The following is a 27,208-nucleotide window of genomic DNA, read 5'->3' on the forward strand; positions in this document are numbered from 1 at the left end:
GGAGTTGAAGTCCACAAGTCTTAAAGTTGCCAAGGTTGAGAACCCCTGCTTTATAGCAACAATTCTGTTAATAGATTGGACTGAGAGAGAAAGAGAGAGAGAGCAACTGATCCAAGGGCTCCCTGGGACAAGTCCAACAGCTTAACCCACTACAAAAATGTAGGGTATTCATTAAATTCAGTTTATTTATGCAGACTCCCCCTTTTTTAAAAAAACAAAAAGTGCAGATCCTTTACCAAGGTACTGAAAACTCTTCTATCATTTGGGCTGTACAGTTTGAGTTGTATGTATGATTGTGAGCAGGCTGTAGTAAATATACAGGATGGTTGGAAAGGAAAAGAAAGGGGTAAATGAAGCTCAGCCTGAGCCAAGAAAAAAGGTTTACAAAAACACGTCCAACAGCCAGCCTCTCCCTCTTAATTCCAAGAAGATAAAAGAGGGAGGAATGGAACCACATTCAAACTTGCAAGGTTCTGTTACTGTAGCTGTTCTAATACAAGTAGCTTTAGGTTTGCATAATGAATGCTTCTTTGTCTGACACAGCCTTGACACAATGGTGATATTTTTCAGCTAACAAAGTATCTGGGAGTCAAATTGCATTAAGCTACATAAGTTTCAAAGGCCATTTGAGTAAGCTTCTCTGGTTGAGGGTGGACCACAACATCAGTTTCCCTGCTTCTAGTCTAGTGTAACATCTCAATGAAGGCTCCTGGGCTGAGAGAGGGGAACTGACCCAATGAGCTTCCTTATCTGAGGATGATTAGAGTCCGGATCTCCTCACTCCTAGTCCAACACTACTGCAACTACTGTACCACACAGCCCTCAAAATATCCATGTCTGTATCAGGTTCTGTGATTATATGTGACCTACCAGCATTCTTTTATGCCCCCCCATGTCAATATGCTTTTACATTTGGGGGAATGAATTTTAAAATTTTAAAAGACAAAATGACTACTTTATATTTTACAAAGGCTTACAGCATCAATTTCAACATTTAAAATCGTTGAATGTGCTTCAAAATTTGGTATTAACTAGCTGTTGAAATCATAAAACCAATAGTATGTGTATCTCTCTGGTTTGTAACTGTTTATCTCTTACATCCATCTTATGATAAATACCTTTATTAGATAAATTAAATTATTATTTTAAGAATGTTAAAAGCTGTTTATTCCCAACACAGCTTACCTTTTCTAGATATCTGATGTTCTATATAGATAGTATCACATCCATAGTATTTTACATATCCATACCTGGTAGCATGTATTCTATGCCATTTGTTGTTGTTAATAGATAAATCAGGATATTCCAGTCTTGTTGACCCAGAACCCAAATCCCACAAGAAGGCCACCTTGCCACGTCGCATCTCTACTGCCATGAAATCAGTCTAAGAAAAAGTTTGTGAATATTAAAAGACCAACATGTTTAACAGTGTTCTAAAGCTTTTAAAAATCTTTTTAAAAATTGTTTAATTGTTATGATTCCATAAGAGAAACTATAATCATATTCATATATCACAATCATTTTAATTTTTACTCTACCTTTCTGGTCCTACTAAGAAAGTTTATTATTTGACATACTACTGTGAAGTTGGCCATCTCAATTACAGCAACTTAAATATGAGATATATTCAGTGGTGGGATTCAAATATGTGAACAACCAGTTCTCTGTGTGGATGCTGCTTCTGGAAGTCCATTATGGGCCTGGGCAATAAAAAAATTAGCTACCCGTTCTACTAAAGTAGTGTGAAACGGCTGAATCCCAAATGAAATGAAACTAGCCAACTACAAAAAACACCTTGGAAAGCCCAGGCAAAAAAATGATTATAAGGTAATATTAATGCAGATCACACTCATATCTGAGAAGTCGGTAGTATACACAAGGTGTGCTAAACTTTTCCAACTCAATTTCAAAAACTTAAAATAATGTGAGGGACTGTTAGACATTTTGCTTGTAAATGAACCATTCAAGGAAACAAAAATATTTTGAAGATGTAAAGACCACATACAATTATATAGGCTTAATTAACCACAGAATCAGTTAAATGAATATACTGTACATCTAATTCTACTATAAAATACAAGTCGTGTAGTTAAAGAACAAATTAGTATTGCATAAATATAAACTAATATAAGAACCTATTGAAATTAGCAGTCTCAATTGAGATACAACTGATTACAATTAACTGACTGCAAGCAATTGTGCTGGTAAAAAAAATGTAAAAAGAAAAGAAAAATACTAGTATTGTGTTTTTTGTTTTGAAATCCAACTAATTTATTATTGAGTTTCTTTTTCCCTATTGGACAGCTATCTACTGCCACTTATAAAGGTTAAAGCAAGTAAGGTTTCATTACCCTATACAGAGATTTCTACTGATCATTATAGTTTACTTCATTTAAAAGTAACAAATATCTTTAGATGTATCAAATTATGGTTTGTACAATATCTTGTCATTTGGCCATGCTTCTGGCCTCAGGAGATTAGTCCACAACATCTGAAAGATATTGTTGTTTTAGCTGCACATCTCAAGTTAAGCTGCAGATGTGAATGCAATATTCCCTAGCAATATTGGTTGTGTCATAACCATTATATGCTTGAGCTTAAATACATGCTTAAGTAATCTGTGTGTACTTGTGGGCACAAAGAAATTACTGCATCAAGCAAAAAGTTCCCTCTTTAATTGACTTGTTTTCATCTTCCTTGCAAAATCTTGCCCTGCCAAGTTTATGCTTTCAAGTTAAATTTTAGCATTATTAATAGTTTAGCCTTCTAATGGCTTAGAGAATATATAAATGACGTATCTATGATCCTGATTGTTTATCTTAGCAGTAACATAGACGTATCACTATAAAGACAAAATATATCAGTGTATGCATACCAAGCTTTTTTATTGTTAAAGTAACAACAGAAGGAAAGGATATCTAAATATCCACAATGCGTCAACTGGATAGAAAAATCAACATATTTCATATCCAGTTTTAAGAATCTATTTTCTCACATTAACATTTGAATATGCAGGATACTAAATTTAAGAGATTATTTATTACTGACCCACTGACGTCTGCAACACATAAAATAGGCAAGAGATTGCACCCTTGTATTCATAATAACCCAAAATATTTTGTAACATTTCATTATCTCAGATACTAACATATACTAAAGTTGCCACTGTACTCATAAACATGTATGAAGAAACCTTTTATAACCAATGTACTGACCACTGAAATGCAACTTATTTGTTGTATGGGTGTCAGATAATATAATTCAGCAGAAACCCAATGGAAATGTGTACTGATAGCTGGTAGAGTACCTAGCCTATAGAATAATCGAGATATAAAATCCTTTACTTACTTTACCATTGCTACCCAGATAGAACAAAAGATTGTCAGGTTCCATTGTTTTAACATTTAATGTTAATGTATTGTAGTTAGTAGATAGTATCTGAGGTTGATAGGCCCGAATGCAGTCTTTTTCCACAGATACTGCAATTTTAATCTGAAAAAAAACAACAAAAAAATTATATAATGCAGGTACAATTTACACCCATACACATACATGTAGAGACACATAGTGGTTATCATAGAAATATTATCTACATTAATGAATAAAATACTTGACATAATCAATATGCTGACTCTGTAAACTGCCTAGAGAGGGCTATAAAGCACTGTGAAGCAGTATATAAGCCTAAGTGCTATTGCTAATCATATGAAGGAGTCAGTGAGATGGGCAAAATATAAATGTACTAAATAAAAAAATAAATTAAATAAAAACCAATGGGACAGAGCATTTCTCTTTATATTCCACCAAAATCATGAATGGTATTTCTTTGTGCCGCTGATGGGGGCAGCTCTGTTTATCCTACAATGCAAAATACATTGAGGAAAAGGGAAACAGTAGATAGTGGAAAACAATACATGTTTTTTTCAGAACTTTCGTTAGTTGTACTTGATTAAGGGCTTATGTCCCCTAAGATGTAGGAATCAGAAGGTTGAAGCAAAAGTCATATGCACAGGATAGCTTCTGAGAAAAGATTGGAACAGATGGATTAGGTTACCCCTAAGGTCAAACTTGCAGGAGGGAACCAGGGATTTTTTGAATAGATAGCACTGTGAAGAACAGAGTGATGAGGGGTCCTTGGTGGCCTCTGAACTTGGTTGCTTTCTTGTAGACATTTCATTACCCAAATCAGGTAATATTATCAGTGCTACTCATCATCTAGCACTTATGATGTCACCTAGTTTGGGTAATGAAATATCTGCAAGAAAACAATCAAGCTCAAACAGCACCAAAGATCCCTCATTTCTACCCTGAGCTACAAATACTCTCCTTTATTAGAAAGAAATGAAGAATGTCCTGGGATGAAAATAGAGACGTGCAGGAAGGCCATAGAGAGTTTTGACAATAGAACGAGTAGTTTGTATTAATTAGTAGTCTCATACATTGCATGGATCTGTTCTCTTTGAAACTGCATTTTTGAAACTAAAAGAACCTAGGCAGTCATGGAAGATTTACGTTACTGAAAGAAAAGTACAAGTCCTTGTGGACACAAATAAATCCCTCAGGAGGAAAATAATGTCTGTATTACAGCTTTTATCATTTAAAATTTAATATAGGTACAGTAGATACAACTATTTAGGGTATGTACTTTACATTAGAGTACATATGTACTTTGTCAGTTACAGTTTATTACAGTGATGCAACTATTTTAGCATATAACCTGGAACAAAATAGCAGTTTCTTTTCTGGAATACATAAAAATGGTTAGTTGCTTACAGAAGCTGCCTGTTTGCGAGCCTGGTTTATGAGCTCTTTAATTTCAGAGATGTTTCTGCTTAAATTCTCTTCCAATATTTTCAGAGGTTTCAGCCTTCCATATAATAGACCAGCCTGGATTTCAACTTCATTCACTTTTTTTTCAGCTGATGCTGCTGCCAAAACAGAAGTGGAGATATCCTGAAAAAGAGTTTTGGGGCAATTCTGCTAACTATTTGTGTTTTAAGCTGCAAATGAATAATGAATACACACACATACACACACAAAATTATGTAATGAAGTATATGTAATTTTTTACTGGTTTTTCATTCAGCCTTGCTAGTCTGAAAATGCCAACTTTCAATCGAAAAAGATAGCAAACCTCATCAAAGTTCTCACCATATCAGCAAAGTATACTGGTACAAACTGCTTTCAATGTGAATAGGATAAAGAATGCATTGGATTAAAAATTAATCCCACTCTTGCATGCAGTAACATTTCTAGTAAGCAATCAAGCAGAAAACCTACCAGCATTTGTTGAATCAATTATAAGTTCATTTGTTTTCTGCAACGTCTCATTAACTTTAGACAATGTGGATGAAGAATTCAACAGCTTCTCACTAAAACCGACAGTATGACTTATACCATTAAGGGCAGTCAAATTAGCAGAAAGAGCCAGCCTTTTTATTGCCAAAATATTTTCATTAGTATCTGAAACAAATTATCAACATAAATTTGATTATCTATCATCCTGCTTGCAAATCTTTGAAACTCAGTTACTATCAGTCCCAGGAACAAAATGAACCTAGTACAGAAAATTTGTGATCAGAATCTCATATTTATTTCCTAAACTTAAAATGTACCCTATTCTGATAAATGCAATACTACCTTATGTCCGGAACTGAACAAGTAATCACAGCATAAAAACCCTCTGGATGCAGGGTCACAACATCTAAGCATCTCTCTGCCCACTTCTTTTAGTCCAGGGGTCTTCAAACTCAGCCCTTTTATGATTCATGGATTTCAGCTCCCAGAATCCTCAGCCAGGCACACTGACTGAGGAATTCTGAGGGTTGAAGTCCATGAGTCATAAAAGGGCTGAGTTTGAAGACCCCTGCTTTAGTCACTGATCCCCTATTGTATGGAGGGACTATTAAGGTTCATATAAATTGAAATAAAGGCTTTCCACATGATTCTTCCTTATCTCATAAACTGGTCAGCTTACATTTAAATGAACACAAGAATAATCAGTCTCTGCTATATAACTATCAAGGTCTGAAATTAGGAAGCTTGTGAGTCTGTAAGCAGTTCATTTGCCTTTGTACTTTGGTCATAATGCTTGAGTAGAGACATAAAACAATTCTAATGTATCAACAACCATTCTAGTGTAATACCCATCAAATTAACAGTTTAAATTTAGGGTTCTCTTTGCTCTAAATTTGTTTAATCTATATTTCACAGTGTGCCATCAAAACCAGAATTTTGAGGTATCTTATGGTGGAAGCTGTACATATAAAAGTTATTCATATAAAAATATGATTTTTTTTCCATTGTAGTTTTTATTTTAGCTCCAGTATATTAGCAAGACAATGTCTATTACAAAGAAGAAGTAAAAGGAGTACTATCATGGAAAAGGAAATGAATAAATTGTAATATTTAATCTGATTGTTAATTTAAAAAACTGCTTGCTACAACTGGTTATTACTTATACATGCAGTGCTAAATTATGGTTTATTGGCAGTGGAAAAGACCAATAAAATACCATTCAAATCTGCAATCCTATTTCATCTTGGCCAGGTTTCAGAGCTTTAATGGGCAGAAATACAGCCAATGAATCCTTGCTCAGCATGATGCACAGCAATGTAAACCAAATTTCCTATTCATTTTGTTTTTTTTGTTTTGTTTTAAAGAAATGAGAACATGCTGAAAACAGCAACCATATATTGTCCTCTTACACACATACTTTCTAAATAAATAAATACATACATACATACATACATACATACATACATATCTGAGATAAAAAGATTAGATTTTCCGGTGGTAATGGTTAAATAGATCTGCCTTCTAGAATGAAGGACAATGTTATCAAGATGAACTCCTCTTACCTCCGGGCAATGCAGTCAGCTGAAGTAGGGAATCATTAAAACTTTTAGCAATTCCACTGGCTTTTGCTTTAAGTCTTTCCACTTTTATGTTAATTTCATTTAACCCTGACCTGAGTCCTATAGAAGAAAATAGTTGTAAATCTGAAGCAGTAGATTACTTTTTGAAAGAAAATAAAAGCAGTGAATTGTGCCTTATACAATCTTATACTGTATGCTAAAAAGACACCTATTCAGCAGATGCACTATATATAGCTTAAACTATCAAGCAAAGCCAAATGTTGCCAGGGATCATAATTAAAAAAATGCACTAAAACATAATTGCAGCCTGGGCCAAATAGGTGCTTGTTTTATTGCTTTCAGGAGGATAATTTGTAATTGGCCCAGGTTTATAGGTTCTTTATTACAAAATTCCTCATGTTAATATATACAGCAACCAATATTACATCCTACAAAGATCTCAGGTGGAGTAAACACCTTAATTTTATTAGCACAACAGTCCTATGATAATAAAAAGTTTAACATCCTGAAGTAAATGTCATTACAGAGCAGACCTTAATATGTCAACCTATATGTAATGAAACTTACCATCATACTTCTTGTGAAGATGTTTTGCATCAGTTAAGGCTGTGGAGCTAAGCTGAAGGACATTTTTCCCAGTAGTGTTAAAGGGTCCTCTTTGCTTAAACACAAAAAGAAAACATTATTTATGGGAAAAAGCAATATTAAAATTACAGGATTCTGGCATAAGATATTTTTGGGAAAACCCTTATATGTTATGTGGCTATACTGTAAAAAACTCATTTCTATGGTTTTATAGCATTTTTAGCTTAAGTTTCCAATCTCAGTCCTATGATTAAACACATCAGTTTTATTAATATGAGATATGAGGCAGAACACCATAAAAACATCTTCACATATATAACAAGCAACTATATTAGAAATAGGGTGTTGTGAAGATCACGCATGCTTCCAAAAAATGTTTTCCTAAAATGACCTTGTACAGATGTAGTCGACTTTCATCAACACATCCCATAGTTGCTGTTGTGGCTTGGACTTGTTCCCAGAGATCATGGGGTTGCACCAGATAGTTGCACTTACATAGTGCATAATTATTTGGATTTCTGAGAACTTTGACCTAAGAAGAAGAATCTCGTCCCTTAACTCATGTACACAATAAGAAAAAAAGGATCATGCCAAGGGTTAACCAGGTGGTACATCACAAAGATCTCAAGACTAGGTCTGGCTAAAATTGAAAATAATTAAGCTTTCCAATTCTTTTGAATGGATTGAGTTTCTTAAAAGAAAAAGTTTGTACCAGAACGGAGATACTTATAATCCCTTGCTTTCATTCTGTTTTCAGAAGATCAAAAAAGTATTTTTATAGATTCCAATATAGAACTTTGAACAAAGAAAAATATGATTGCTAAACAAGCTTTTGAACAAGTCAGAAGCTACTTCCATTGTATGCAGTGGTACTTATTTTTTGTAAGGTTTACATAATTTCATAATTATAAAGAAAACCTGGACATTGTGGTTAGCCATTAGAATATTCCAAAGCTTTTCATTTATTTGAAAAAAGAAATAAATTCATGTGTAGGATCTTTAAAAATCTATTATTGTAGGGTACAAGCTTTACATAATCAAGACATAGCTGCTTTAAAGAGTTGCATTAGAGACACAGGTATTTTAATAGGGCACTCCATGCCTTTTTTCAGGTTTACTTAGAAGTCTAAAAAAATGTAGCTCCTTTAAAGAGATGATGAGTTGCACTCCCAGATGTTCCAAAATATCTCTACCATATAAATTTTGAAAGATGAGTATCTATATTGAAGAATGTATACATGTATTGATATTACACAGACTTTTTAGACACTTACCACATGTTCATATATAATATTAGTGACATCACTTGCCAGGTTCTCTGCACTTTCAATTACATTTCTGATGGTAGAGTACACATGGACAGAATTTGTCACATTCACAGTCACATTTCTAACATTCAAAAGGCCACTGCAATAGAAAATGAAAATTATATCTTTTGCATAGAATTTAAATGTATTAAAATATTTATCAGATTTTACTAGAACCTATAACCTATTTTAAGCCTTATATTTGGATCAGTTTATTTATTTTATTTTATGTATTAAATTGTTACAATGGCCATCTCATCTAAAAGATTCAGTGGTTTACAACAACATGCAGTTGAAAAAAAAATAACATTACATTGTTTTAAAACACAGAATAAAAGTTGCATATTGAACAATACATTGCCTTTCATCCCTAATGCAGTCATTAATTCCAGTCTTCTGGAAACAGCTTATGCATTTCAGTTTCAGTAATACTTGGCCTATCTCAGGGGTAGGCAACCCAAAACACTTAAAGAGCCACTTGGACCCGTTTCCCACCAAAAACAAAACACTGGGAGCCGCAAAACCCTTTTGATATCTAAAATGAAGATAACACTGCATATATCCTTTTTTACCTTTATTATAGGTGTGTGTGTGTTTGTGTGTGTATGTGTATATATGTATGTGTATATATATATACACACACACACACACACACACACACATACACACACAGGTAAAAAAAGGATATATGCAGTGTTATCTTCATTTTAGATGTCTAAAGGGTCTCTCTCTCTCTCTCTCTCTCTCTCTCTCTCTCTCCCTCCCTCTCTATCTGCCCTTGGTCTGCCACTCCTCTTCCCCCGCTCTCTTTCTTTCTCTCTCTCTCTCTCTCCTCTCTCTCTCTCCCTCCCCCTCTCTCTCTTTCTCTCTCTCTCTTTCTTTCTCCCCTCCCTCCTATCTGCTGCTCACCTGGCAAGCTTCAAGCTGTTGTCCAACAAGCAACCTCGTCTCTTTTATGACTCATGGACTTCAACTCCCAGAATTCCTGAGTCAGCCTAGCTGGGCTAGCTAGCTCTCTCCTGCCCTTCCTGCTTCCTGCTTCCTTCAGAGACGCAGCAAAGGGAGGAGCTCTGCCCAGAAAGCTTTTCAGCTCCTCGGAGAACACTGTGAGTGCACTCTCTTTTACACATACACACACACATACACAAAACACACACACACAAAACACACACACACACACACACACACACACACACACACAGAAGCAGGGAAGTGCAATTGCCTCTCTCTGTCTCTGTCTTTCTCTGCAAAGGCAGAGGAGGCTGGGAGCCACAGGGGAAGGCTCAAAGAGCCGCATGCGGCTCCGGAGCCGCAGGTTGCCGACCTGTGGCCTATCTACATGTAGCAATTAAGTATGTTACAGCTTAGTACAAAAGAAACATTTAAACTCAGAAGAGCTGCAGTATCAGTACAACAGTATTGTTTACAAGTGCTGAAGAAGGAAATTGTGACCATCCATTTGAAGCACCTGTCATAACTTCATGAATCACATGCATATAGAATCTATGTCCTTAAAATTCTAAGTATGCAGATTTCATAACTGATTTTTGGTGTGAACGTAAGGTTTGAATTCCACACTCTAGACTGGAAGTTTTATATTTCCTATGTACAGTTTTGTGTCTAATAAACTCTGAAGCAGAAAGCCATTTCCAGTAGACAGACATTTTAGACGCTACAAACTGTCTGCTATTTAAATAAAGCATAACCTATTGATGACACTCTTACCTGTCTAATGCATGAACAATTTTTTCTAACTCAGAAGCATGATCTTCTGTCTTATAGACAAGTTCAAGAGCTCCTCGAGTGGACAGCTGCATAACCAGGTCATCCACATGTTGTCTTAATTTAGTACTCCATAAGATCAGTTCATCCTCGTGGATTTCTAGATCCTAAACATTCAAAATCAGTTAATGTCATATAATGGCTAATTAACTAAATTAGTCATAAATTAAGGTTATGAGTGTTCAGTGACTTACAGACGTAGAATTAAATATATCTCTCGCAAAGGCAGCAGCAGCAGTTTTTTGGATTATTCCTTCTTTTATCAGCGTAACAGAGAGCTCCCCATCTTCTTTAACATTCAGCTTTTTATTCTGAATACAATATTGGGTATAATTAACACTTTATATCAGCTATTGCAGAGTAAGTATATCTTACATAAAATCCCTTCATGTTTAAAGGGATACAAATGTTAATTGTAATATACTTTGCCTAATGCTAATATTAAACCTAATTTTTTCTTTAAAGATTATTTTAAACACTCAGACACATCTACTATAAAATCACATGAAACATGCTGTGAGTCTTCTTACATTGAACTCATTGAGGTTGTTATTAATAAGAACAAACAGATGCCTAGCCTCCTCAGTGTTACTGTTTGCTATTTTCACAACATCTTGGGCTTCTTGACGTTTGCTGCTATGTTCAGATAAGGCACGTTTTGCTGCTTTTTGAAAATCCTTAATTTCTTGCTGTGGTCTCCAATATTCTCTCTGGATTCGTGTCAGCAATTTTTCTGCACCTCTAATAAATATAGAAGACATAAACAAAGTGATATAAATCCTCTTGAAACTAAAAGTCACTCAAGAGGAAGTTGAGATCTGTCTCATATAGCTAATGAGAAATTTGGGTTCGTTGTTTACTTACACTGTTTGTAGTCAACTATCATTGCATAAAATCATTATCCAAGGATTACAGGCTAGTGCTTATGATATAATGTGCGAAGTTGTATCTAATCTTGGCTTGTTTGGAGGGAATAAAGTATGAGCTGTATTTGAATATCACAATATATGATTCCCAAAATAGTTAAAGGAAAGGCGATAAAGAAATATCTCCTATTTAGTGACAAGACTATGAGCACTAACATTGTGTGCATTCCGAAGGTGCTTTTTCAAAGGCAAATGGACTTTGTTTATTCATTGAAGACGTTTAGCTTATTATGACTGGGAATTATCCATAGACATTCTTGTGCATTCATATCCCAGATCATTAAACTTATCTGTTTGGCATAAAGTGGTGAATGCACTTAACATTTATTCTTGCCATGATCTCAAGAGCCGAAAAATCAATGAAAAAGTATCAGAAGTATTTATGGAAATCAAGAGACTTTTCTTGATGGCGTCTTCTTGGCTATAACTTTAAGAATGTTTCTGATTTATTTCAAATACATTTAAATATATATTTTATAAATGAAATAAGTTTTCATTATTTTCATTTTTTTACAAATTCCCATTTTGAAATTTTGTCTAAACTCATACAAAATTACATTCACACATTGGATTTTATCACAAGCAAAATCTTGTCTGTGGTTCTCAATTAAATATCTTTGATATATATCCCAATAATAGAAATTTTAGCCTCTACTTTTAACATGTTCAAATTCTAAATCAATTTACTCTAAAGACAGCTTGAAACAATTTATCTGTAGGAGGTATGAGTTATGTACAATAGACCATATAATTCCTGGAACTGGAAATTAGTGCTAAATTTAAAACCCATATGAAAATCAATGAATTATGTTGTGCCTTTAAAAAATTAAGTATTCTAGTTTTGCTGAAAATCTCCTGTTGTTTTATGACATAAAGCTTTTAGTTCGATTTAATACATTAAGCATTTTAAAAAATTACATTTAGCAATTCATTCTCATCATAAAGTCAGATACAGTTTTCTTTACTTGTCTTAAATATTAATTATGAGCATTGCAGCAAACCACAAAAAGACTTACTTTAATTCACGTATACTATCTTGATACAGCTGCTGGAAATATCTTCCACGCATTGCATCCAACATCATGGGAATATCATCTTGCAATTTCTGAAGTGTTTTATTTGATTGTGGGAAATCACTACCCACTGTTGTGTTAAGCGTGGCCGCCATTTCCACAAGCACTTGATGGAGAAAGAAAAAAATAATTGGGCAGAAAAAAGGATTTTAAAAATCACTTTATACAAATGCGGAAACAATAGATTTTTATTTATAAATACCTTTGACAGCTTAACCATATTGCTACTCCAAAACTATAACAGCCCAATCCAATCCCCACATTACCTTTAATAGTTTCCTGCAATGTGATGATAAATTTAGCCATTTCTTTACTCTTGTTCAAGGTACCTTCTGTAGCATTGTTGAGATTTTCTCCTCTTTCTAGTATGCTCGTTAACTAGTACAAAAGCGAATATATATATATTTTTATGAGTTGCATCCCTAAGGTGTCCCCCCCAAAAAAGATTAATAATAATCTTTCCTGATTTAGATAAGCGTTACAATAAATATGACAATGTTCTGCTTCTTTATTAAGTATGAAATAAATTTTCATCCAGTAAATACAAAGCTAAACATTTTATAATTATCCGGTTCAGTTCAATGTTGTGGTAAATCTTCTACTTGCAGGTCTACTTTTACCTATTTTTACTTTAGCTATTTTTCTAACAGGTAAGTTTAAACTTGAAATAAAGAAGTAAAATCCCTACCTCTTTGTAGAACTGATCTGAAAAATTGGATATCGTATCAAGATTGCCATTCATAATTTTCATTAAAGAGTTTGGACTTTCTTCAGCCCTTAAAGATTCCTGGAAATAAAATGTGTACACAAACAGCTTCAGGATTGGAGACAAGGATTTAAACTTAGACCTTTTAGCATGCAATTATTCCCAATTAGGTATTTTAACACTCTTTTTCGTCAAAGAACTTTCCTAGAAAACTTCACAATGTCTGTGTAACAACTAAGCAATATGTTGGTATATGAAATAAAATTTATATTACATTGGTCTGTAACTGAAAAACAAACTGATCAACATATGAGATTTTAATTCAGCCAAGAAGTTAGTGAGACAGCCTAATAATATTAAGTTACAGGTTCAACTGATGAATCTTGGAGAAACTGAATCTGTAATAAGATTTCAATATTATTTGCCAGTGCTGTACAGTGTAAGTTTGCCAGTGCTGTACCGTGATCCAGATTTGAAGGGCACAATGTGATTCAGAGCTCACATAAGCACACACATAGCATCTCTCAGGAACACCTTAAAACAGGGATGTCAAACTGCTGGCCAGTGATCCGGATACGTCATGGCGAAACTGCACCCATCCCATTGCCGGCAATGGAAAAAAAGTTGCAATATGTCGCGACACATCACGTGACGTTGTGAGTTTGACACCCCTGCCTAAAACAAATCCATCTTTCTTGAGAGAATCAGAAATCAGTGATGAAGGAAAGGGCACTGGGAGCACACCACATATGCCCCCATTCACATATTACACACTGCAAAATGTGAATGGATACATATATGGTGGCCCAATGACTAGAATGCAGTATTGCAGACTAACTCTGCCCACTGCCAAGAGTTTGATCCTGATCGGTTCAAGATTGATTCAGCTTTCCATCTTCCACAGTTGGTGAAATGAGAACCCAGATTGTTGGAAGCAATATGCCGATATCTGTAAACCACTCAGAGAGTGCTGTAAAGCAATCACTTTGAAGCAAGTATATAAGTCTAAGTGCTATTGCTATTGCATAGCTGCACGGCTAACTAGAAAACTGCCCCCCTTCCAGTTTTATTATAGAATATTTTGAATATATTTTATAAAGGCAGTTAGATAAGTAATTAGATAAATAATAATAAACTAAATACAATATTGTTATGAATTATATTAATCTTCAGCTATCTACACAAAATACAAACTGCAAAATAACAGATAAATAACAGCTTACACACCTTTAAATATTTTGTGGCATTTTCCAAGTCTGAAAGTGCTCCGTAAGGTGCCAAGATAGCACCAGTGAAGTTTACCAAAAGCATAGCTTTGCCAAAATTATCCAGACCATTCAACAATCGCCCTGTACAGTCATCATCACAAGCTAAAGAAAAAATTTCTAGATATTATTTTCAGCTTAATACACATATTTATATGGATGCGTACATTATTTTGTATACTCATGAACTAAACAGAAAGTGAAGAAATTCCAAAAACAAAGAAAGGAGAAAGGCAGCCCTAGCATTTGTACCTCTTAAACAGATTATTTCATTGACTAACACAAGAGTGACAACTTTTGTGATATCTCTTTAGAGTCTCATGCTTGGGTTCCCAAAAAATTAAGGAAAAACACAACTTCAGAAACCCTTTCATGGTTAGATTATCATCATATACATGGTTATATTTTTTTCTCTGCAATACTCAGTACTTTAATTCATATATACTATATAGCATTTATCATTTCGACACTCATTCCTTCAGTTTTGGAAACATTTTTGGAATTCTTCATTGCCACTTTTCTTCTAATTATACTAAATAATGATTTCAGGCAATTATGTATATATGCTAAATAATGATTCCAGGCAATTATGTATACCAGTTCCAACAAAGAATCTAGGGTAACTCTATCACTGATGGAATTTACATTCATTCTTCCACTCTGCTTTCATGTCTCAATAATTTCTTATTCCCCAAATTTTGTTAGGTGGAAAACTTTGTCAAAACCATGTACAAAATCCAAATAAATATATTGAGTAGATATTTATAAATGTATATCATTTTAATTCTTCTCTATATGTACATTTCTTTCTGTAGCTATTTCCTTTCTTCTCTCTACAGGAATACATACACTGATATTTAACAGCTTCATCTATTTAGTTGGTTCTATCCAAAACACAGAAAGCATTTTTTAAGAATGTTATTTTCTGAGCAAGTATGTTTCATGCTGCAATATCTTACAAACTGAATAATACTAAACAGCACTTAGTTCCCATTCCAGGCAAACTTCAACTTAAAAAGCAAAAGGAAAAATAAAAAATAAACCACTTACAAATACATTCATTCTCCACAAGAATGTGCCTTGAATCACACTGATCACACAACTGTCCTGTTACACCTTGCTTACAAACACATTGCCCAGAAGTATGATCACAGTGGTAATGGAGAGAACCATTTGGGCTGCACTGACATTGCTGACATTTGCCACCTGGTACTCTAGGATCTCCATAGTAACCTGGAGAACATCTAGAAAGAATCAAAACAAGTTAGCCTTTCTTGAATGTCTTGGTTAAAAAAAAAAAAGTTACCTTGCGATACCTTATCATAAAACGACAATGTCCTCTATTCTTTCATGATCTCCAGTCTTTTATTCCAGCATGCCACAAATCTCACAGTAGCCTGAGACTTAAACATACAATAAATTCCCTATGTTGAAGGACGTTCTACATTCTATAGACCCTGCAAATGAATTCTGAGAAATCGCAAGGGTATGTACTTCTATTTTTTTATAGCATTACAGTCCTATTGAGAGAGTTTCAAATTAGGATTGGATCAGTGTAATATATAAAAAAGCAAAGGCATACTTTTGGACCGAATGATGGCACAATACAACACGTAGAATAGCCAATAAATCAGGTTTAACATGTCAATCACTAGATGTTTATGTTAATACTTTAATTCTACATTGAATCAATATAACAGCAACTTGTTATCTAGTACATTTCTAATAAGGTTAAGATATAGATTTTTCCATCCCTTTTGCCTAATGCTGTCTAAATCAACTAAAATTAAGCTATGTCTATTCTTCTTAATGGAGGCACGCTTGTTGCATAAGTTGTAATGAGCTGAATACCTTACCTTTCACAGTACTGCCCTTCATATCCAGTGACACAAGCATTGCAGTGGAAGTCCTTTATACCGTTTGCAACACATGTTGGACTAAAGCTTGAAAAACAAAAAAAAAAAATCACTAGAAGGTCTAGGAGAAACATACTTATGCCAGCTGGTATATAATTTTATTTATTAGATTTATATTGTTTTATTCAAGGGCTTAAGGAAATGGTCAGCCCTTCCCCCTCCCCATTTTTTGCCACCACAACCCCATGAAATAAATTGGGCTGTCAGTGAGTGGTTGACCCAAATTAACTCAGGGAGCTCTAACGGATGTGAGTGAACCTGAATCCCCCCATTTTCACCCGAGCATAATTAGGTATGTAGGAATGTTCAACCATATTTCTTTTGATGCCTAAAAACTACAATTCCAGTACCATTCGATTCTACTAAGTTTTCAACATTATACATATAGATTCAGAAAAGTCTCACTAATTTCAATGGCTTATTCCTAGGTAAATAAGATTGTTGCTTAGCTATATTAATAAATAAATACAATTCTGTTCCTTGTTGCTTAATACTTCGTGTAGTCTAATATTTTTCCAAAGTATTGAACTGTTATATTTAATCACTGTGAAAGGCTAATGTAACCACAAGATCAACCACTAGGTTATAATAATGTCTATTGAATTATCTGACTAAGCCAAATTACAAATCCCATTTTAATCAGGAATTTTTTTAAAAAAAGGATAGAAACCGCCTAGAAATATAGCTGTCAATAGCATCTATTACTGATGTAATACTATAGTAAATATAATAATTATTAAGACACCCAGGTTAATATTTAGCTACCTTTCTGGGCTCATTCTTGGACATGCACATAGTGAACAATCATTGATGGATCCTGTCACTTTGCCATAATAACCAGGAGCACAAATACTGCAGTGGTCACCAACTGTATTATCTCTGCAGTCCTAGGAAGCAATAATTCAGGAATTTTAAAATTAAAAAAAATTAAAAAGCTTTCAGTTTATGAATACACAGTGCTCTTACTAATTACTTAAAATGTCAAGAGATGGAAATGGCAGGCAATATATTCATTCCTTTAATTATAAAAAAAGGTTGGTATTTATAGAAAACCAATGGAGTAAAACTATAGAAAATTATTGCCGTTTCAACATGGGTAATCTATGGAGTGAGAGTAATTAGTTCTGTTTCTTATTTTAACATTCCTTGATGGTTGCCCTAATTACTTCAAGCAATCTGAGTTATCTCCATCAGTAATTCATTTTTGATAATGTTAAATTCAAATTGTAAAAGTTTAAATGGTTAGTGCCCCGATGCTAACCTAAACTACTGCAGTACATTGCATAGAAAAAGTTATTTGGAATTCAGAGTATCTTTAAGTTTCTCTGTTGTCTACAACACCTCTTGTTTCAATCCCTTCTTTCCTATATTGGTTTCTTTCAGAGAATAACCTCTTATTCTGTGTTGCTTGTTTGTATTAGCTTTGTAAAGCTTCTTGTGAACCAGGTAAGATGCCTAAAAATAATCTTACAAAAGAACTAGTCCATGGTAATGTGGCAAAATTTGCATATCATTAGATATATGCCATTTTTACTATCTAAATATAAAGGCTGTACCTGAAGGGTTTGCATTTCTAATTTTGGAAAATTTATACTATTTTGATCATCTGATTTTTCAGCGGTCTTTTTTTAATCTTGAATTATTTCATTTATTTTAAACATTCATATAACTGCCCATCTTAAAGCAAACAGTTCCCAAATATTGATACAAAAAAAATTATTTGTAGAAGTTTACATACCAAACACTTTCCTGTTTCTGGATCACAAACGCTGCTGTGGTTATTGCACTGGCAGGGCATACATAATGAAACTACTGAGGGGAACACTTTTAGGTGTGCATTTCCATGCTTCTTCCTATAGTATCCTGGTGCACAGTCCTACATAGAAAAGAGCTTTATTAACATGGTAGACCTATTTTTAAATAAGGCATTTAAGGTATGATGTTACCTTAAAATATTTTTTCCCCACTAAGACATACCATACCTGACAGGAGAGTCCTGCATAACCTCCAGGACACAGGCATTTTTCAATGTGGTGAGCTTGTTCCTTGGCCAAGGGCATGTGATCAGCTTTTATTGCAATTTCCATGGAGATATTTGAGATTCTAAAAAGTGTTTCATAAAAACAAAGTAAAAATGAGGCAATCTTCATTTATCAGACAAGAGATGAAAACTGCTTGTTATTTCCTACCAACTGGGATGGCTTCTGCAAATATTTTAATCAGAGCTATAGGTTACAAAACTAAATGGCAGAAATAAATTTTCAAAACACAAGGTTTGATTTCTAAGGTACTAGCAGGTAATAAAAACTAATAAAAGCTTAGACAAATGGCCCTCCTGGTTAGACTTTTCTGGAGGTTTTCATTCCAAAATATTTAGAAGCATCAGAAGAGCAAGGCTGCTCGGCATATCAGATCCTGTGATAATAATTTTCCTGAATATGATAGTCATTAGATGTGCCCATTAAAGTTTCTCCAAATATGCACTAATAACTTTTCAAACAAAGAATTGCTAAACTGTCTATTTATTCACATGGGACTACATGAATCCGCACTATAAACTGCATTTCATCATGCTGCATTCAGAGTTTCTCCTAAAAAGTACTGATTTTCAGAAACATTTTTAGAAGTATAACCATCAAAAACAACCCAAAGTAACTTTATATCATATTTATATTTATGTATATTGAACAGTAATACTGTAGTGGCCAAAACTGTAGAAACCTTTTGGGAAAAGTGTACAGTAGAAATGCCACCTTTGGTTAAGTTTCCACCAATTTTTCTTCTAATTGCTTTATAACTGTAGACTTGTTCACTTAATAATACTATTTTACCTCACTTTCTGGGTAACCAGTCAACTCTTTGCACCATTACTTTAATTTTATTACGTTTTACAAGCTCACTAAATGAAAGAACAGAAAAAAAAACCCAACTTGATAGCGATCACATAACACACTGACGAATGTCCTCCTCTCAGCTTCAATACATGACATCAATAACTGAATCCTACTGTGATCTGATTGGCTCATTGCCAAAAAAAGATGACACCTGATTGGCTCTCTAAACACTCATAATCATTGGCTATAATCAGATGAAGGAAAGCTACCTGATATCAACCTGAGCCAGTTGTGCTTCCTTTTTCTGGTTATTTGGCTATAACTTTTCATAGAATACAGTACAGATAATTAAACAAACTTTGTTGCATTACATTCTTGCTTAAATTATCTTTCCATTGATATATAATTTTATAGTACTACTCCAAATAAAAAGTGGTGTTATTAGCCATCAAACCTCAAAAATACACTTTTCTCAAAAGGTTTCCACAATTTTGGCCACTACTGTGTGTGGTGAATTAATAAGATGGCTCTATTATTATTACCCATTATTTTTTAAGCTGCATTTTATAGTTTTTAATGTTTTTAATAATAGTAGTAATTTGAGAACTCTTGTTTTTTTAATTTTGTTATATGCCACTTGTTTTTTGACATGGATGCTATATTAGTCAGTCAGTCAGTCAGTCAGTCAGTCAGACAGACAGACAGACAAATGAATGTCGAAGTTTTAGCACTTCACCTGCTTTGTTGCAATCCTTGACCATATGAAGCCTTGACAAGAATATATTCAATATGGCTCAGAACCGACATGAAGTCAGAATGTGAAACAGATTCATCTGAAACAGCATTAAAGTATTTCCAGGTATTCTGTTAAAGACAAGAAAAATATAAACATAAATTAATTACAAACAGTTAATAACATGTACTTGTTTAATGAAATTGCTTTTACTTTTTTGTGTATAAGTATTCCTCATTTAGTGACCACAATTGGGGCTGGCAACTTTGTCAGCACTGCGATCGTCTTTATGATCTTACTTCAGCTTTCCTATGCTTTACAAATCAGCAAAGGTCATAAACGTGAGGATTGGTTATAAAGTTCCTTTTTTATCACTGTGGTAATTGTAAATGGTCACTGAAGGAGCATTATCAATATTGGCCTCAACACCTTAGCTGCAAAATTAATTATACATAAAATGTAAAGTGCTTCTCCATTTAATAAAGCTGATCATAAGAACTAGTCATGACACTTCCCTAATTAAATCTTCACTGGCTTTAAGAGCCCAGTGGAGTAAAATTAATAACCTGGAGAAACAAACATACTGTAAATTAAGCATTTTCTAAATTACTATGCTAAATCTGAAAGATGTTGAAAGTCATTTTCAGAGACAGGTGTATCCTGATAAGGCTCTAAGGAGCAAGGCTGATGCAAGAAAATCTCTTCTGCTCAAAGGATAGTAGATACCTCTATTGAATCTATCTATCTATTATTTGATATATTCAACCCAAAGAAGTACTATTGTTAAGCAATGACTGTAATAACATTTTTGCCCTCTTCAAGTCATAAAGTTTCCACATTCCACGTTGAAAACCATATACTTTTTATTCTGATGTTGCTCAGCAAGAAGTCTTTCAGTAATGTTTGTGCAATAATTTCCAAACCAATTCTGATATTTGTATTCCATTTTTGGTTCTGGACAGTTTATGCATGTATGTATGCATTATGTATGTGTGTACATATAGTATGTGTGTATATATAACTTTTAATACACATTTAACAGGACATTTTTCTTGGACATTTTAATATGTCACATGACAATATCATACAACTTATGTTATAAAAGATAGATAATCTGAAGAGAAATGGCTGGTGATGTTTTGATTTTCACAAAAAAAGTAAAGAGCAAACAAAGCCTCTATTCCACTGTGAGCAAAAACTCCAGATACATTTCTACATATATAACCAAAATTTTAGTCTCACCTCCATCATTAGTATCTCTTCATCTTGCCATAATCCATTTTCTGGAGCAGGAACATCCATGTAGATGACCTGTTTCCTAGGGTGACCTCCTTTAATCAGAACTTGTGGTTCAAGATTTGCAGTTCCAAGACCATCCAGAGCATAAAAAGCTACTGAATATTTCAATTTCCCACCATATGCCATGAGCTGTTTTGATAAGTAATTATATTGTTAATGTGAGATATTTTTGAAGTATTTTCACTAAAATCTAGGTCAGCAGCAGACCATCTTTTCCCCCAGGGTCTGCTCCAAAATCTGATCTCCAGAATCATCTCTTTTCTCCTAATACTTTCATATATTGACTTCATTTACAAATCAAGCAAGAATTTCTTATTTCCAATATAGTCAAAATAATTGGGTTTTGTTTTTTGCTTTCCATTAACCATAATTTCTTGTGTCATCTGAATCAAGAACTATAGTAATAGTAATAGTAGTAAAGTTGGAAGGGACCTTGGAGGTCATCTAGTCCAACCCCCTGCTCGGGCAGGAAACCCTACACCATTTCGGACAAATGGCTGTCCAGTCTCTTCTTAAAAACTTCCAGTGTTGGAGAATTTACTGCTTCTGGAGGCAAGCTGTTCCACTGATTAATTGTTCTCACTGTCAGGAAGTTTCTCCTTAGTTCTAGGTTGCTTCTCTCCTTGATTAGTTTCCACCCGTTGCTTCTTGTCCTGCCTTCAGGTGCTTTGGAAAATAGCTTGATTCCCTCTTCTTTATGGCAGCCCCTGATATATTGGAATACTGCTATCATGTCCCCCCTTGTCCTTCTCTTCGTTAAACTAGACATACCCAATTCTAGCAACCGTTCCTTATATGTTTTAGCCTCCAGTCCCCTAATCATCTTTGTTTGCTCTTCTCTGTACTCTTTCTAGAGTCTCAACATCTTTTTTACATCGTGGTGACCAAAACTGGATGCAGTATTCCAAGTGTGGCCTTACCAAGGCATTGAAGAGTGGTATTAATACTTCAGGTGATCTTGATTCTATCCCTCTGTTAATGCAGCCTAGCACTGTGTTGGCCTTTTTGGCAGCTGCAGCACACTGCTGGCTCATATTTAGGTGATTGTCTACTATGACTCCGAGGTCCCTCTCACAGTTACTACTATTGAGCATGGTGCCACCTATGCTGTACTTGTGCATTTGGTTTTTCTTGCCTAAATGTAGAACCTTGCTTTTTTCACCATTGAATTTCATTTTGTTATTTAGTGCCCAGTGTTCAAGTCTGTCCAGATCCTTCTGTATCTGAAGCCTGTCTTCTGGAGTGTTGGCTATTCCTGCCAGCTTGGTGTCATCTGCAAATTTGATGAGTTCCCCATCTATCCCTTCATCCAAATCGTTGATGAAGATGTTGAAGAGTACTGGGCCCAGAACAGAGCCCTGGGGCACCCCACTACACACTTCCCTCCATATAGATGCAGTTCCATTGAGGACCACTCGCTGAGTACGGCCGGTCAGCCAGCTACGGATCCATCTGGTGGTGGTTCTGTCTACCCCACATTTTTCTATCTTGTCAAGTAGTAGGTTGTGATCTACTTTATCAAATGCCTTACTGAAGTCCAAGTAAATTATGTCCACAGCATTCCTCTGATCCACTAATTTTGTCACTTGGTCAAAGAATGCAATAAGATTTGTCTGGCATGATCTATTTTTGACAAACCCATGTTGGCTTTTAGTAATGACTTTGTTTGCCTCTAGGTGTTCGTTGATTCGTTGTTTGATTATCTTTATATAATCAGTGTGACTTAATATTCAGTTTAAAAAAGCCATTTCAGGACTCTAAGATTTCAAATGGATATGTTTAAAACAATCTAAAGTTAACAATTGTATGTCTTTCTGGAAAAGTAAAAGTATAACTTTACAAGCTTCTCCATAGGGGAGAAAATGAGGTGAAGATGTTGCGATATACTATAATTTGCTGAAAACAGTTAAAATCTTATTTTAACATTTGTTATAATAACATATGTAATTCAATAACTTCCAATACTAGTTGACATCCTTGTTTCTGGGCATTTTGAGAGATCATTTCATTCTTTCTCTACCTTTTAGTTGTTGTCACCTTTTAGTCACCTGCTTTCATTATTTCTTTGCTTTCAACAGCAATTATTTCTATTACCGTATTCTTAGCAAATAGAAGATCCTAAACCAAAATTCCTAAACTTTTTGCCATCACACCTCCCTTTAGTGAAATCTTAATATACATAGCTTCCCTAAAAATTGAAACACAAGCATGAACGTAATAAACAATGAAAACAATACAAGGTAGATTGGTAGATAGAAAGGTAGATTATTGTAACAATGTACAACTAAAAGATTTGCCATTCCTTTCAACTGGGTCTGCACCTCTTCAAGTGAAGTACAGCTCGCAGTGTAGGAAACCTTGCCCCCAAAACATACTCATTCTCGTTTACAGTACTTTGAAATCCAAGTAGCAATTTTGTTAAATAACTATTAACAATTCACACAGCTAGGTCAGCATCAATTCAAAATGAGCAAACCAGGGCATTTTATTGGGCCTTCAATGACAGTACAAGCTGCAGCCCCAGTTATATGTCACAGTCTGTTTCTGAATGTTCACTCAGATTTTAGATTCTATTGAGTCTACTATCTTTCAAAATTCTGCAAGCAGCCTTACATATATTATATGGTCTCAAAAACAAAGGTATAGAAAATTTTAATAGTTTTGCTGTGAACAGAAAGTACAGAAAAATAAACATTTACTTGGTTTCCCTGGAACTGATCTGGTAATTTCCAGTAAAAAGGTTCTGCATTCAAGTGTTGGCGAACTGTTGCCGCATCTATTACAATATCTGGAAATTGGGAAAATACACCTTCACTTGTTCCAGTAAAGTTACTAAGAGAAACCACAGATAACAGTTCCTGTTCTGGAGTCAGTGTTACCTGCAATACCAAGCCAACAGGTTATTCATTTTCATAAAATGTATTACTGTACATATGTTCTCAGACTAAGAAAGATTTCACATGCTTCCTGAAAATAACTAACCCATCACCCATCCTTTGAAATTTGGGAGCACTTATATTAATGCATCTTACATTTTGCATTAGCATTAAGCTGCTTATAAGTTGAATACACAATTCTCTTTAATCTTTTATATTTTTATCCCCCTTTCTCTAGATATATAACAAGCTAACGCTAAGGATGCAGGAAAAAACAAACAAAAAGAAATAAAACTTAGATGAGTTATATTGCCTAGACAAAAGGCAGTGGCTGATTTTGAGGACTGCACAAAAATTCCTACAGAGAAACAATGCAAAATAATATAAACATGCCTGGTACTGAAATGCATATAAATAAGTACAACATTATTATTATTTAGCATTTACTTAAGTTTGGTATTCACCTTTCAATCAATCAAGGCAGCTTGCAACAAATTTTAAGAAATTTATAGCAGCAAAGTAAACTAGTCTGGAGTTGGGAACATTGAAATCAATAAAATAAAATAACTAAATTAAATTCTTGATAGCAGGAAAATTCTAAACGCAAAACTAGGAAACATTCAGACTCTGCTAAACATTCTGGTGCCTTCCCAACCTAGCTCCAATCTAAACAGTTGACAAAAACAGGTGTGATTAAGTTAGGAAGAAATTAGGAGTATAGGAAGAGAAAAAGGTAAGTACACTTTACTAACCGGAACTCGCACATAGCCTTCAACTTCTGTACAGAATTCTGTCATCCCAGAACAAAAGCAAGGGATGCATCCCAAAGGATTAATAGCATGTAGAGCAAAGGTCCCACTTTTGCATTCATTGCAGTGCAATCCAAAGACATTTTCCTGAAGCAAGATGAGATCATTATCAGCCTCGTGGCTTGAACAATAGTATTTTTTTTCTAACTTTACTGGTGCGTGGACAATAATTATAGGTATCAAGTATGTATAATTCTGTAAGATAGCTATAGAAGCTTGCATTTATTCCCTATGTAACCTATGTTCTACCCAATTCACTTCCCAATGAAGATTCTGCCTCACTTTAAAGCAGTGGTTCTCAACCTGTGGGTCGGGACCCCATTTGGGGTCGAACGACCATTTCATGGGGGTCGCCAAACCATGCTGTCCACCATTTTGTTCCCTTTTCCCTAGCTGTCCTACTCCCTCTTATTGGTGGCCACACCCACTTGGGGGTCACCACAACATGGGGAACTGTATTATGGGGTCACGGCATTAGAAAGGTTGAGAACCACTGCTTTAAAGAAAACGCTGAACTTCTATGATCATAGTAAATATATTTACGGCTCAGTTTGGGTGTACTAAACTGGAAAAAAAACTTTTTCTCTCGTCAATGGTGATGCTTGAAAGAGCTTTACGTCATTTTTTGTTCCCTTAATTACTTAGCTTCAGTAGATCTCTTAAAGAGGGATAGCTCCTTTATTTAGGGTCTTGTTGGTTTCCTCTTGTCTTTCACAAGAAATGTAGCATTAGATTGTTTGGAGTTTTTCTCTTTCATCCCCCTTTTAACATAATCGAAAACTAAATAGGGAATTTTGGTTTTTTGCAGAAGTGCCTTTACAATGCTTCCCAATTCCTGCTGTTTCAAAAGATTATCAAGACTTTAGACTTTACCTCTCTCTCTCCTACAGCATATAGCCATGATTAAAAATTTTATGAAAATCCTAATAGGCCAATTATTTATCTTATTATCCTATACCTTGCAAACACACACACCGGTTTCTTCTTCGCAGCTGCAGATTTCTTGATTGCACATCTCTGCTTTACTCCCACGCACATCACAGTCACAAGGAACACAATCAGGATAGTCCCTGTAACCCAAAGTACACACAGCACACCTGTCTCCTCCGTATCCTTGCTTACACTGGCACTGAGAAGTCAGTTGGTCACATTGAAGACTGAGGGCACCTAAATGACTACAATTACAAGCCTGAAAAAAAAATTATAGAAACATGTAATTTGAAAAAGCTACATTTTGCAGTCATTAAGGTAAGTCACCAGTATTGCTTTTTTTTTTTTACAAGACCATTTGTTTGTTTTGCTATAAGAAAGAGAAATACAGTTACTACTTTAAAAAGTTGGGTCAAAATAATTTACTAGTAAACCTTTGTAGTGAAATTGTAGTGACTTTAGAATGCAATAAAGCTGACTGTAATGACATCAGTCAACTGAAATAGAGAGAGGGAAAATACAATTTCTTGAACTGTTCCATTCAGTAAAATTCAAATTGTGAATCTAAAATGGAATTAGGTAAGTTCAGAAAGTTTCAGGAAACATCAAAGCACTTTGGTTGCTATACATTATCAATTAAATGACAGTAATTGTATTATGGTTTAATAGACAAATTGCTGTTTTATACCGTATTTCCAATACAGTATAAATATAAGCTTCTTTAAATAAGAAGCTATAGAACAGTGGTTCTCAACCTTTTTAATGCCTCGACCCCCAACCGGTCATAAGTCAAGGACTACTCAACCGATTGTAAGTCAAGGACTACTCAACTGGTGCAGCACCGTTTGCAAAATGGGACTTTTGGCGGGCTCAGCAGGGCAGAGACAGCCTGGACAATTCCTATTGGCTTTTAAAAGCCAATAGAATTAGACTCTATTCAAGAGAATCTATTCTATTGGCTTTCAAAAGCCAATAGAATAAAGGGAGTAGCACAGCTAAAGAAAAGGGGAAAAAAATGGTGGACTGTGTTGTTTGGCGACCCCCGTGAAATGGTTGTTCAACCCCAAATGGGATCCCGACCCACAGGTTGAGAACCACTGCTATAGAATATTACAAAAATGTGAAAAAAATGAACTAAGAGTCAAATTCTTCTATATAATCTTTTAGATTATAGCCAAAAGTGCAATGGATTGTAACAGCAATATTCCTTACAATTCAATTAGTATTTTAGAGAATAATTGTATTTGTATTGTCTAAAATTTTAATCAGCAAAAAGAAAAGTTGCTCTT

General features: G+C 34.6%; 1 protein-coding gene across 2 annotated transcripts in view; it reads right to left on the reverse strand.

Annotated features, from left to right (window-relative positions):
• The window catches only part of LAMA1 (laminin subunit alpha 1), a 93,313-nt gene that overhangs the window by 22,651 nt on the left and 43,454 nt on the right, over nt 1-27,208 (reverse strand). The window contains exons 23-46 of one of the 2 annotated variants that reach the window (XM_039339169.1): nt 25,948-26,178; nt 24,933-25,076; nt 24,004-24,183; nt 21,248-21,433; nt 20,009-20,136; nt 18,421-18,541; nt 18,177-18,314; nt 17,204-17,325; nt 16,379-16,465; nt 15,573-15,766; nt 14,485-14,627; nt 13,240-13,338; nt 12,818-12,929; nt 12,495-12,657; nt 11,083-11,293; nt 10,747-10,863; nt 10,496-10,659; nt 8,738-8,870; nt 7,446-7,539; nt 6,861-6,977; nt 5,281-5,463; nt 4,774-4,925; nt 3,349-3,492; nt 1,251-1,384 (exon numbers count right to left, since the gene is read on the reverse strand). In XM_039339169.1, coding sequence (XP_039195103.1) covers nt 1,251-1,384; nt 3,349-3,492; nt 4,774-4,925; nt 5,281-5,463; nt 6,861-6,977; nt 7,446-7,539; nt 8,738-8,870; nt 10,496-10,659; nt 10,747-10,863; nt 11,083-11,293; nt 12,495-12,657; nt 12,818-12,929; nt 13,240-13,338; nt 14,485-14,627; nt 15,573-15,766; nt 16,379-16,465; nt 17,204-17,325; nt 18,177-18,314; nt 18,421-18,541; nt 20,009-20,136; nt 21,248-21,433; nt 24,004-24,183; nt 24,933-25,076; nt 25,948-26,178 — 3,497 coding nt within the window. Of the gene's footprint in view, nt 1-1,250; nt 1,385-3,348; nt 3,493-4,773; nt 4,929-5,280; nt 5,464-6,860; nt 6,978-7,445; nt 7,540-8,737; nt 8,871-10,495; nt 10,660-10,746; nt 10,864-11,082; nt 11,294-12,494; nt 12,658-12,817; nt 12,930-13,239; nt 13,339-14,484; nt 14,628-15,572; nt 15,767-16,378; nt 16,466-17,203; nt 17,326-18,176; nt 18,315-18,420; nt 18,542-20,008; nt 20,137-21,247; nt 21,434-24,003; nt 24,184-24,932; nt 25,077-25,947; nt 26,179-27,208 lie in introns of both variants that reach the window. The other variant, XM_039339167.1, reaches the window with a different exon arrangement.

The sequence above is a fragment of the Crotalus tigris genome, unplaced genomic scaffold (genome assembly GCF_016545835.1).
Source record: "Crotalus tigris isolate CLP2741 ecotype Arizona unplaced genomic scaffold, ASM1654583v1 scf7180000017731.4096049, whole genome shotgun sequence".
In the NCBI taxonomy this organism is placed as follows: domain Eukaryota; kingdom Metazoa; phylum Chordata; class Lepidosauria; order Squamata; family Viperidae; genus Crotalus; species Crotalus tigris.